This window comes from Nicotiana sylvestris, chromosome 7 (genome assembly GCF_000393655.2).
Source record: "Nicotiana sylvestris chromosome 7, ASM39365v2, whole genome shotgun sequence".
Lineage (NCBI taxonomy): Eukaryota > Viridiplantae > Streptophyta > Magnoliopsida > Solanales > Solanaceae > Nicotiana > Nicotiana sylvestris.
This window is the reverse complement of record NC_091063.1, coordinates 47241109-47254910: the sequence shown is the minus strand read 5'-3', so window position 1 is coordinate 47254910 and position 13802 is coordinate 47241109. Positions and strand designations below refer to the sequence as shown.

Genomic DNA, 13802 nt, shown 5'->3' with positions numbered 1-13802 from the left:
GCAACATGAATCCAAGGTCAACCTAATAGCATATTGTAAGAAACAGCCACATAGAGCACCTGGAACTCCATGGTAAATTCAACTAGCCCTATTGTAAGCTCGAGCACTATGTCCCCGACTGAATCTTTTCCCCCACCGTTAAATCCCCGAACGTAGATACTGTTCTTGTGAATTCTTTCATCATACACCTTCAACTTATTCAGAGTGGAGAGAGGGCAAATGTTTGCGCTGGAACCATTGTCAACCAGCACTCGAGTAACCACGGAGTCTTCGCATTTCACTGTCAGATAGAGGGCTCTATTGTGCTCGGTACCCTCCATGGGCAACTCATCATCAGAAAAAGTGACTATATTCACCTCAAATATCTTGTTAGCTATCTTTTCCAAGTTGTTTACTAAGATTTTGTCAGGAATGTGGGCCTCATTCAGGATCTTCATCAAAGCCCGACGGTGCTCGTCTGAATGGATCAATAATGATAATAATAAACACTGAGCCGGTGTCTTCCTCAACTGCTCCACAATGGAATAATCCTGCACTTTCATCTTTCTCAAGAACTCCTCTGCTTCTTCCTCAGTCACAGCTTTCTTCGCCAATGCTGTGTTATCTTTGGAGATCTTAGCTTTTCTCAACTCTTCAGGGGCAAAGCATATCCCCGATCGAGTCAAACCATGGGTCTCACAAACTTCTTCTTTAACCTCTTTCCCCATGTAAGTCACTGTCACTCGTTCATAATTCCACGGGATCGTCTTGCTGTTGACTATTGGTAATTGAGTTACCGGCTTGATAATGACAGGATCTGTGCTGGCGCCTTCCACAATTACCACAGACTTGTTCGCCACTCCTGGCACAACCACTTTCGCTCTTTCATGTTTTCCTGCGACGTCACTTGAGGACCCCTCCTTGACCACCACAGATGGTTCACTATTTGCCCCATTCAACTTGATCGCAGACTTCTCACTTGTTGACTTTTCGAACGGCCTGGCATCACTGGACCGAATTATCATGACAGTTTGCGAAGGCTTCTTAGGCTCCCTTTCCTTATGCACTATCTCCATATTCGTCTCTTGATGAGCTGGCAATGGGTTCTGGTTGATATTAGGTCCTCCGGAGCTTGGACCTCGATCCGATTAGTGTCAATGAGCTCTTGAATAGCTATTTTCAATTGTCAACACTTCTCTGTGTCATGCCACGGGGCACCAGAACATTCACAACTCACAGAGTGATCAAGATTCCTCAGGATTTGGCAATTTTGGTTCAATCGGACTCAGCATACCAAATTGTCTCAACCTGCGGAACAAACTGGTATAGGATTCTCCCAATGGAGTAAAAGTCTTCTTCTTCTGCAACCTCTCATTCTTGGTGGCCTGATTGGGCCGAAAACCTGTTCTGGGGGGGATTTCGGTAGGCTCTTGGGGGTGGGTAGGCATTTTGTGGAGCTGGATAGGTACTTTGTGGAGTTGGCTCATGCCATTGCACGTGCGTGGGAGGTTGAGGGTATTTTTGTGCATGATGGATGGAAAAATGATGATCTGGTGGTGGGTAATAGTGTTGTGGTGGGCTATATGGAGTGTGGGGGTAAGTTTGGTGATAGGGTCGAGGCTGGTTGTAGTAACTTGAAGGGCCGCTGGGTCCGACCCAAGCTCCTGACTCAACTGTCGCAACATCCTCTTTCTTCTTTTTCCCAAGTACACCTCTAGTACCATTTTGAATGGCCTGGGTGGTCGCTTTGATTGCTGAATAACTCATGATCTTGTTGGACTTGAATCCCTCCTCAACCATGCCTCCCATTTTTACAACCTCATTAAAGGACTTGCCCACTGCTGACACCAAATAACCAAAATAAGTGGGCTCCAAGGCCTACAAGAAATAATCAACCATCTCGCTTTCTTTCATTAGAGGGTCAACCCTTGCGACTTGATCCCTCCAACGGAATCCATATTCCCGGAAACTCTCACTAAGCTTTTTCTCAATCTTCATCAATGATAGATGGTCTAGGATAATTTCAAGATTGTACTGAAAATGGCAGGCGAAGGCTTGGGCCAAATCGTCCCATGTGTACCACCTATTGTGATCTTATCTAGTATATTATTCCAATGTCGATCCACTCAGACATTGGCTGAAATAGGCCATCAGTAATTCATCTCTCCTGCCTGCTCCTCTCATCTTGCTACAAAATTCTCTTAAGTGTGCTACTGGGTCACCATGCCCGTCGTACAGATCAAACTTAGGCATCTTGAACCCCGCTGGTAACTGAACATCTGGGAACAGACATAAATCCTTATAGGCCATGCTTACTTGACCTCCCAAACCCCTCATATCTCTGAACAATTGTTCCAAGCTTTTGACCTTTCTGATCATCTCCTCATGTTCGGGATTTTTGGGTGGCTTCTTGGTCTCTGCCGGGAGATCAAGATGAGGGGTGTGAGAATATGGTTCCGGGACTTTGAAGGTGGGCTCAGGGGGATAATACTGGTTGTCGTGAGTCTGGAACAGAGGCTCACTGGAAGACCGGTGTAATGCAGCAGGTGGAGGTGCCACAAAAACAGGCGTGACTGGTAGAGGGGGGTGTGGGACTTGTTTGGGTGGTGGAGCTTGTGATGTATGGGAAGTGGTGCCATAGCATTGTTGGTAGAGGGGGAAAGCGGGAGACGAATTCACAGTGGGAGGTTCCTGAGGTTGAGCCAAGGGTGGGATATAAGCAGGGTTGGCGGGATAGACCGGTGGTGGGTGCCTCTTTACCCAGTCCTGGTACATTTCAGCCATTTGTTTCTTTAACTTATACATCTCTTCCTTCATCGCATTAACATCCAATTTTTCCGCCTCTTTTGACGGATCAACAATACTTGCCTCCGATTCTTGGTTGGCCATATTTAGTTTGTCTTTTGATCGGGTGATGTAGGGGTGAGTTGCCAGAATGCCAATCAACTAACCACCTGCCTGGACTCAGTATATCAACAACAACCTTGTTAGTGATTAGGGCTTTAACAATTGGTAACTGCACATTTGGGGAATGAATGCACCTAAGCAGTTAACCATTTCTATTATTCATTTGATCGACTGCTTGCGTCATCCCGGCCTTTCCTTATTTCCATTTGCAATTTCTCTTTTCCCCTTTTTTCTCTTTTTCATTCTGGACTTTGCTTTTTCTTTGTTTTTATCCTCTCACTTCCTTCTTGTTTTGCCATTGTTTCTTTCTCTTGGTTTTCTTATTCTTCTCTCTTTCTTTTCTTTTTCTCTCTTGTTTTTCCTCTCTTTTTTCTTTTTCTTCTCTCTTTTTCTTTTGGTTATGGTCGAATCCTAGGGAGATTGCCTACGTATCATGACCCCGCATGAATTAGAGAGCGTAGTTCTGGGAGATAAGTGTAAAAGTAAATAATAAAACATTTTGGGATTTTCAATTTTCATAAAAAGCAAATGCTTTGATTACAAAGACTCAAAATCAACAGACTCCAAAAGAAACTAACAGACTCTGATGCAAAGACGAAATACGGATTCCAAATATAAACTATCATACTCCAACAAAGAAAATACAGACTCGAAAACAACTGACAGACTCCAGTAGAAAGAAAATACAGACTCAACATAAATGACAGACTCTAACAGACTCAAATGAAAAATCATGAATACATTAATGTTCCTGGTGCCCGCGGGACATCATTCTATCTAGACGCGGGCCTATATGCGAGATCCCTTTGAAGTTGATCCAAGTCACTCATTATCTGTTTAACAAATGTCATCACTGCCGCGAAGAAGGTGGTCTGAGTCATATCCTCACAGGCTTGGCACTTCACAATAATGTAATCGGCGATGTTTCTAATTCTCTCTCTTATGACACCTTTTTCTTGTAACAAACGCCCGATCTGCTGGGCCCTGGCTTCCAAAGTTTGCCCGGCCACATGACTCTGCCCTTGAAGTTGTTGTAAATCCATTTCTAATTGTGCCAATGTTGTATAACAATGTTCTCTTTCTACCTTAAAGTCTTTCGCCTGCTTGATCATTTTGTTTTCCGTGGCGATGACCCTTTTCTTTAATCCAGCGACCTCATTGTCGTACTTTTCTTTCAATTGCTTAACCAGGCATGCTCATTCATCCGCTTTTTTAGCCAATTGCTTTCGAATTTTAGCTAGTTCACTTTCTGCTTTGTTCAAATCAAAACTATAGTCACTCACTTTCTGCCTCAGACTACCTATAAGTTTTTCATTTTTGGCACTTCGGGCGGGGTTTTCTGCCGCTACTTTCATTTTCTGAATTTGGGCTCGAAGGGCCTCGTTTTCTTTGGCTAACTTTCTTTTTCACCTTCATCCATCGCGGCTTGCAAGCTATTCTCGAATTGAAGTTCTTTGACTTGTTTCTCCAACTTTCCTATTGTGACCCTGTACTCATTCTCTTTGGCCAACCAAGCCCACTGTTATTGCGACACCTCAACGAATTCCTGAATGCGAGGCCTTTTGGCTGGTCTTTCTGGTTCGGCCCTTGCAGTGTTCTTCTTTCTATACCAGGCAAGATAGGCGGGTGATACTTTGCCTCTAGATAGGTCACGCACTCTAGTGTTCACCGTCAAATACTGGCATTTGTTCCAAATAGAACGAACTGTTTCTTAATGAAATTGGTCGTCGGAACTAACCTCGACCACATAAACACTAATATCTTCATCTGGGTGCATCACCTGACACCTTCCCAACTGTCTCATCACCCGGTAAGGAGCGTAGGGCTGAATACCTCGCAGACCCATTAGGAGGAAGTAAGGACCAGTGGCGGGCATATACACAATTTCTTCAACAGGAAGCCAACCTAGTGTCCATTCTATTTGTCCCATAGTGATGGAACGAAGGCGGGATACCCAATCTCCAAACCTCACTGGCAGCTTGAACCCTACAATCCTTGTGTCAGACTCTTCAATGCAACCTTTCTCTGTGGATCCGTAACTCATATACTGAGGGCGATGACACAGGTGCTCGATCATCCACATCTGTAATAGAAAATTGAATCCCTCGAAAAATCTGCCCCAGCTTTACAAGCTGTGAGATCTCGGTATATCTCAGACACTATCATAGGGGCAAAAGTGCTCTTGGCATTGGTAATCAGGACCTTGACGACTCCAGCCACTCGCAAATCGATATTCCCGTCTTTTTGGGGATACACCACAAGGCCTAAGAAAGCTACCATGAAGGCGAAACGCCTATGCTCATCCCATTTTGTTCGGTTCCCTTTGCTACAAACCCCGCTTTCCGGATCGTTGAACCCTCCTACATGCCCGTACTTCTGGTATATAAAATGCAAAGTGGAAAAACCACCCTCCAACTCGGAGTACAGGACTCCCTTGCTTACTTTTAGCAAATCCATGAATTTGTGAGAGTTAACGGCTCTTGGAGCGATTAGATACTTATGCCTCAGCCCTTCAGTACTTTCCATATAACCTGCTATCTCTTCCAAGGTTGGGGTGAGTTCAAAATCCGAGAAGTGAAATACGTTATGGGTCGGGTCCCAAAACGTAACCAAAGCCTTTATGATGTCTCCTCTAGGTCTGATCTTTAACAACCCGGTGAGACCTCCCAAATGTAGATTGACCTTATCTTGCTCCGATTTTCCCAGATCCTCCCACCACATATGCAACTCCAAAGGGATCTTGTTCCTGACTGCTATCGACAAACTTGGACTCGTGCTCATTCTGCACATTTATTTGGGTGATTAAGCAAAGATCAAGACTCATTTGACTCAAATACAAAGTTGACACTTTTTTTCTTTTTTTCAAATTAAAAATAATATCGGGTTTTGCAAATACGGCCTTTCAACACCTCGAAGACGAAGATTTTAAGGCTGTGTTGGCTAACCGGCGAAAACCTTGAAAGATGACCACAGGCGGTTGTTCTTGCAAAAGCAGCCTTCCGGCGCCCTTTTAGGGACATTCGGCTATTTTTGACAAGAATGACATCACCCTAATTATTTTCAAATAAAAGTAAAATTTCTTGTTCTTTTGGGCTATTTTTGCAAAAGGGAAGTTGGACCCGATGAGGATTGCCTACGTATCCCACACCCTGTGAGAATCTAACTGGCATAGTTCGGGCAACTTTAAAACAAAAACCAACTCTTTGTTTTTCTCTTCTCTTTTTTCCCCAAAATAAAACATTTTTTTTTCAAAATTTCGGCAGAGTTTCAGTACCATTTGGACATTGATTTTTTTCAAAACAGGTGATTATCTTATTTAGCCCTCACACTGTTGTTCTTTTTTTTCAACTTTCTCCTATTATTCAAAAGCCGGGAGCATTCGACTCCGAAGCAAATAAATGCACAAGTAGCAAGTAAGATGCATCAGGATGGTCTTTTCATTTCAGGTACACCTGTCCTAGACAGACCCAACCCCTGTGTTGAGTCTCCAAAGTCAAAATGCACATGATGCAAGCAAACGTTCCTACTAGAGATCCGACATGAGGTATTGTTATACTAGATTTTAAAAAACCTGGGTTGATTTGTTCTAGACCTGGCTTACCCGAGCGGACAACTCGAGCCGAGGGGGGGCTGCGTACCGGTAACCAAAAGATCATCCGGCTTTGCAACTTGTCTGAACCTCGTTCTATTCGGGATATGACACTAACAGAAAGAAGTCACGACCAGCGTGCACTCCTCGGGAGAGAGAATAGAGAGGTTTTGTAGCAGTTTATATATACAGTTCAGATAATATCAAAGCGGTAAAAATCAACATTTAGCACATTAGGCTCAAACATGTAATAAATTCAGATAACCAATAAAACCAAAAGTAATAATTCATCTAAGCTCGAGTTCTTGAACCCTGAACCAGAGATTCTGGGTTCGGTCCCCAGCAGAGTTGCCAAAGCTGCCATAACTCCTTTTTACCTACACCCCCGAGAAGGGAGTATATAGGGAGTTTTTTCAATTAAAGGACAATCGAAACGGGATTTATTTATTAAGAAACAGAGTCGCCACTTGGGATAATCTTATGGTGTCCGAAGTCACCGGTGCAAATCCCGAGTCGAGGAAAAGGTTGACTCTGTATTATAGTTCGCGAACCAGAAATCCGGGTAAGGAATTTTGTTAACCCGGGAGAAGGTGTTAGGCATTCCCGAGTTCTGTGGTTCTAGCACGGTCGCTCAACTGTTATAATTGGCTTACTATCTGATTTTAGTACACTTTTAAACCTATGCGCATTTTTAACTTTTTAACCGTTTTTATTCATTTTAGGAAGATTGCAACGTCACTTAAAATATGTCTTGAACCACGTCACATAAATGCACCCATAGTCCGCAACACATTTTATATAACATTATTGAGATTTGGATTTGGGTCACATAAATGCGCACCCGAGTTTAGAAAGGTAAATTGTTAAAATAACACGCCTAAAGTGACTACGCATTTGCAACTTTGCGAGGGCCATGGAATTTCAACTAAACGGCACGTCTCGAATTCTAAGGATCAAAACAAGATTAATTAAATGAGGGCCATGCAATTGTCATTTTTGTTCGGCATGGCGTACCTCAATTTCAATTTTAAAGGGGATTCAAGCTAGATTTAGGAGGGCCATAAACTATTTTTATTGTCTAATATGGAAAACCTCCAATCTACTTTTGAGATAGTCTAACTTAATTAAAGAAAAAGCCCAAAGGAACTCAAGAGGTATTTTATGTTAAAGTTTAAACTCAAAAACGGAATAAGTAAACAAAGGTCCATTTCCTTTTTAAAACTGAGCCCAATAATGTACTGTAACTAGGGAACCATCAACTTTAAAACGATTGGGCCAAACCTCAGTAACAGGCCCAATTCGAAAATATTGCAACTGAAGGACGAGAACTCAGGATCGAATTCCTTTTAGCCTAAATTAATTCCATTAGAAATTGGGCTCCAGATGGCCACTATGTAGTCTGAATTAAGCTACTGATCTTTAACATTTTTACACAACGAAATATCAATGGCTGCTTAAACAAACAAATACCCACATTAAGTCAAATGAATTGTCTAGGATATATTTACCATGCCTTATACACCATCAAATTAATACCCTGCATACTAACACAATTTCCATACTCAATGTACATACGTTGGCATACGTACCCCTGTACCTCATTTCCCTTATCCTAGATACCCATTAATAAAGACTTGACATCAATCACTACCTAACAAAACAATCAGAGGTTAAATACAACACATTCTTACGCTAACAGACTCAAAGCATGACCCAGTTAATGGTCTACTAACTAGTTTCGAACTCTCAGCAATGCAAGATTATCCAATTTGTACAAACTCAATAATGCTAACTCCTGATTTCCCAAATATACAGAACCATACTAAAGCAAAGATGATCGCACAAAGCCAAGATTTAATGCTAATAACAGAATATGTTGACCAAATCCTAAGAAGACAACATTTACCAATTAACATGATCTAAACTCCAATTACAACTCACTCTTAAATAAATACATCCACCAGAATCTTTCTCAAACCAAGTATTACAAGTTAATTACTAAATTGAAAGAAGAGAAGATGATTCAGATTCACAGCATCAAAAATTTATCTTATTTTTTTCAAATCCATACTTTGAGCTACATCATAGGGCATCCATATGATCAAGGAATACCTGGAAATGAGCAAAGCAAACAAACGATGTGAAGAATTTGCAGTCAAGCAGTAGCAGTACAACAGAATCAACACCAGCAAAATCAGCTCAAACCAAAAGGAGTATGAAAGCAGTAAACATAATCCCTCTCTAATAGTAACCACAGCAACTTCACAAAGTAAACCTTAAACACCCACTTCAATCCATTTTAACACTAGAAAAATTAGATAACCTTTTCAGAAATTGAAAACTTGCGAAATCGCAGGATGATTTTCAATGAAACAGTAACTTCATTCCAATTTTTCAGCCTTTTTTAAATTTTGGATTTTTTCTTTCCTTTTTCTCTTGGGTCCCCCTTGAAAGGCAAATTTATGATGCCTTTATATGCAAGGGACTAGAGCAGACCTTAGGATTTTAACTTTGCCCTCTGCCTCCCTCTTTAATTCTCATTTTTAGCTACTTGACCCCTCATTTACTGACTTGTTCCCCAAGCTAACCTATTATACTTCTGAAATTTAATAAAAACCTCTCACTAGAAGCTTCCTATTTTTGTTATGAAAGATTCTCTAATCTAAACTACCCAAACTACCCTTTAAAGACCCTGAAATTACCTTTAACCAAGACCTGTCATGGGTTGATTCGACCCAATTGAATTAATTCAAGCTCAGCCCAAACCAGTAAATTAGAAGATTAAAGGCATAAACCCAAGCCCAGACCAAGTCGAATTGATTGAAACAAATGTTCATAACAAAGACGAGTCTGAACAACTTCAAAAACACAAATCAAGTACTGGGCTAGAATTAAAGAAATTACCAGATAAAACTAACCTAATTAATCAAGCTAAGTCACCTAATATGTTTAAAATAACATGCCTAATAAACAGCCCATAAACGAACACAAAAGACCTAACGGGACAACAAATAATAGAAGAAACGAAGGAGTAGAAAAGAAAGAGAACTGAGAAGAAGAAAATAGATATGCCTAAGAGGACCCGGACAAAAGGGCATAAGGAACAGCCTTCAACTCATCGATTCTGGCCTGATCAGAAGTTAATCGTATGTTTTTTTTAATATCAAAAACACACGAGTAACATCGATTTAGGCCTAAAATCTTCTAACCCTCGCCGATTCGGACCTTTGGACTTTTAGGGTTGTCCCTTCAAATCCAGATTCGAGGAGCTTCACTAATATTCGATGGAAACGGAGTGGATTTCTGGAATGAGGGTGAAACGGGGTTCAGGGGTGTTATTTTGGGGCCAATTGGATGAGTTAGGGTTTTAGTCGTTCTTTTTTATTCAAGATTCGAGAGGTTGGGCTGAAATTCAAGGGAGGGGTTTGGAGATTTGGAAAGAAGAGAAGGAGAGGAGTCTATGGTGTAAAAATAGGGTCGATTGGAGCAACGCCACCTGCGGAAGCGATTTCCGGTAGGCGGCTTGCGACGGATGCAGTGAGGGTTTCTCTGAGTGTGTGTGGGGACGATGAGAGGGGGTAGGGGGTGCGTTAGGATAGTTTTATACCCGAAGACCCCAGCTTCCCCACCGTTGGATCTAGAAAACCTCGACGGCCAAGATTTGTTTTAAATGAAACGGTGTCGTTTGGTCGTCCAAGGAGACTGGGTCGGGTGAGGCGGGTCTGGGCCTGGGTTAAACGGGTGGTCTGCGTGTGGGCCTGAGATAATTCAATTAATATTGGCCCAAATTCCTTTTCTTCTAGTCGGCCTAAAATAAAACCTAAATTAATTCCTAATCAAATTATCCTATCAAATTAAATTAACTAACTCTAAATAATAATTACCACAACTAATTAAATACCAAATCAAAGAAAAACTACCAAAATTCGAAACTAAAAATTTAAAATGCAAAAATAAGTTATTTTTTGTGATTTTCCATTTTTATAAAACACTAAATTACTAATTAATTCAAACATGCAAAATTAGATCCTAAAATGCGAATGCAATGTATTTTTTGTATTTTCATGAATTAAATAAAATAAACATGCACAGACAAATGCAAACAATAACAAAAATGCTACAAAAATCTACGAAATTGCAAATAATGGAAAAATTTATTTTTCTTGAATCTATGGAATTAATTCATATAGGGCAAAAATCATGTGCTCACAATTTGTAGAATGGATTATGCAATGTATTTTTACCCCTACCTATAGTTTTAATATAAATGGGGAGGTAGTTGAATCAGTTAGGCCGACTAGAGGAATACGACAAGGAGATCTGCTATCACATTATCTATTTTTAATATGTGCAAAAGGTTTCTCTACTTTGTTGAAGATTTCTGAAACTCAAAATAAAATTCAAGGTTTAAAGTTAAATAGACATGGGCCGAGCTTAACTCACTTATTTTTTGCAGATGACTCTTTTATATCCTATTCAGCTAACACTCACAATGCAGTCCATGTAACTGAGATTCCAAGAAAGTATGAGCAAAGTTCTGGCCAAGTGGTTAATTTAGATAAATCAGCTATTTGTTTTAGTAGAAATGTATTGGAGGAGGAGAAAGTAGAGATATGTTCCTTACTTGGACAACAACAAAGAAATGAGATGGGTATGAATTTAGGATTACCAGCTATCGTGGGATGCTCAAAGAAAAAGTTGTTAGAGTTTATTAAGGAGAGAGTCAAGATAAAAATAAAAATATGGAAGGGTATATTTTTAAGTGCAACAGGGAAAGAAGTAATGCTTAAATCTGTACTTGCAGCAATCCCTTCCTATGCCTTGTCAACTCCCTGATGGTCTGTGCAAGGAGATTACATCTCTTTTTTCTAAATTTTGGTGGGGACAAACTGAGGATAAAAGGAAGATGCATATTGAGAAATGGGAAAGATTATGTGATTCTAAATCAAGAGGGGGCTAGGATTTAGGGATTTAAAGGCTTTCAATATGGCTTTGTTATCTAAACAAGCTTGGCGTATATTGTCGTACCCGGATTCGTTGTTAACAAGAGTACTTAAAAGCAAATACCTTCCACGCTCAACTTTCCTTGGCGTTTCTACATCATCTACAGGATCATGGATCTGGAGAAGTATTTTGTGGGGAAGAGATCTATTAGTTATTGGACTAAGGTGGAGGATCTCTGATGGAAAAATATAAATGTTTGGACTGATCCTTGGATTCCAAGAAATAATGGTTTTAATCCAAAAAGTATTCAAATACAAAACAATTTAGAACTTAAGGTTGCCGACTTAATTGATGAAGATACGCATACATGAAAACTTCATAAGATAAGTACGACCTTTGAACCTGAAGATGTAGATGCAATTTTGTCTATACCAATATCTATCATAGGTCTTAATGATAGATTATTGTGGCATCACTCAAAATCTAGAAACTATGAAGTTAAGTTAGGTTACTATTTAGCAAAGGGTTTGGCCGATAAGACTATTAGGAACTCGGAAGCCCAGGCGAGTTATCATTCTTTTCCTAAAAACTTCTGGGATTCTTTGTGGAACTTAGAAATTAAAAGTAAACTTAAACATTTTCTAAGAAAGTGTGTGATTAACTCTTTGCCCGTTAATTATACCTTAGCTAAAAGATTACAGAACCTGAATAAAACGTGTAAGATTTGTGGTCTTCAAAATGAAGATATAGAACATATGCTATTTAGATGTCCCCGATCTCAGCTTGTATGGAAACAAAGTCCTATTAATTGGCCTGATATTGAAAACATAACTGACTTTTCTGTATGGTGGTACAACTTGTTCTTAAATGCTAAGCACTTTCCTGAATCTACTAAATTATTATATTTGAGTGTTAATCTTATGTGGCAAATTTGGAAAGGTAGGAATGCTTGGTGCTTTAATCAGGAAATGTTAGAGCCAACTGATATTGTTTCTAAAGCTCTTTTTGAGTATGAAGAATATAAGGATCTATTAACTAGTTGCCTCGTTGCACGACATTCAACTGGAAATGAGTTTCTGCCTAAACTAACAAATTTTCAAGATGATGTTTTATTATTTACAGACGCAAGATTACGGTGTGATGATAGACATGCGAGTACTGGTGTCGCGGCTTTAAATAGCCTTGGAAAACTGCTTCACGCCCATGGATCCTCAATTCAATATGTTGGAAAAACCATGACTGCTGAAGCGATTGCCATAAGAAAGGAACTTGAATGTGCTGTTACTCTTGGATGGAAAAGTGTGAAGATTTTATCTGATGCTAAGAATGTTGTTAATATGATCCAAAAACAGGTGGCTACTTCATGGGAGATAGAAGTGTTGTGTGAAGACATTTGGAAGCTATCAAGTATGTTAGATCACGTCGAGTTTCTTTATATTCCAAGGAAGTTAAAGAAAGTAGCTCATAGTTTAGCTAAATTTTCTATTTCTTTGTTGAAGGGCATCTCCTGGGAGAAGTTTTTCCCAACTTGGACTGCCCAGGATGCAAAGAGTATATTTGAACTTTGTTGTTCGTTGATGCAGTAATGTAAAGTCTTTGTTTTTGGGGGAAAAAAAGGTAAAGTCTTTGTTTTGGGAAAAAAAAACGAGTGTCATTGTATATTTGTATCTTAAAATTGACATTTGCTTAAACGTACAAACACATTGGTCCAATTTCCAACGGGCCGCTCTAAGTAGGCCAGCTCTTAACAGAATCAGCTAGTTAAGATGGTCCACGCAGCCCAATTTTCAGTTGCGTGCCTTTTCTTCTAAGGTTTCACTTTTTCTTTCTTTCTATTTTATTTTTGAAGTTTCCACATTTTCTTTTAAAAAAATTGTATTACTATGAGGGATCAAGGAAGCTGAACCTACATATATCGTATGAGAGGCTTTTTGGAAGTGTCATAAATGGATTGATAATTATGACAGCGTTGAGGCCGAGTATTAGGGTAAAAAGTTAATAGGTAGTCGAACGTTTTTTCTTTCCTATCCCGATAATATTAGTGTTAGTATGATATTTTTCTTACTCTTAGATTGCTATTAAAAAAAAAGGACAGCCCAGTGCACTAAGCTCCCGCTATGCGCGGGAGTCCGGGGAAAGGCTGAACCACAAGGTTTATTGCTATTACTACATGTTATTTTCTTATTATCTTTCACTTCAATTTTCTTAGTATCTTGTTGTTGTTACTGCTTGTTGCCCCTAATTTTTTTCATCTTTTTTGAGTCGAAGGTTTGTCTGAAACAACTACTCTACCTTCCTTGGGTAAGGGTAAATTATGCGTACATATTACACTCCCCAGATTCCACTGCTGAAATTTTACTGGGTTTGTTGTTTTTTTTATAAA

General features: G+C 39.8%; 1 protein-coding gene across 1 annotated transcript; it reads left to right on the top strand.

The window, feature by feature from the left end:
* The first annotated feature begins 12174 nt into the window (after positions 1–12174).
* On the top strand, positions 12175–13005 carry LOC138873083 (uncharacterized). Its single transcript, XM_070151520.1, has one exon. It carries the CDS (start codon positions 12175–12177, stop codon positions 13003–13005), a length of 831 nt encoding a protein of 276 aa, XP_070007621.1.
* Positions 13006–13802: the final 797 nt, after the last annotated feature.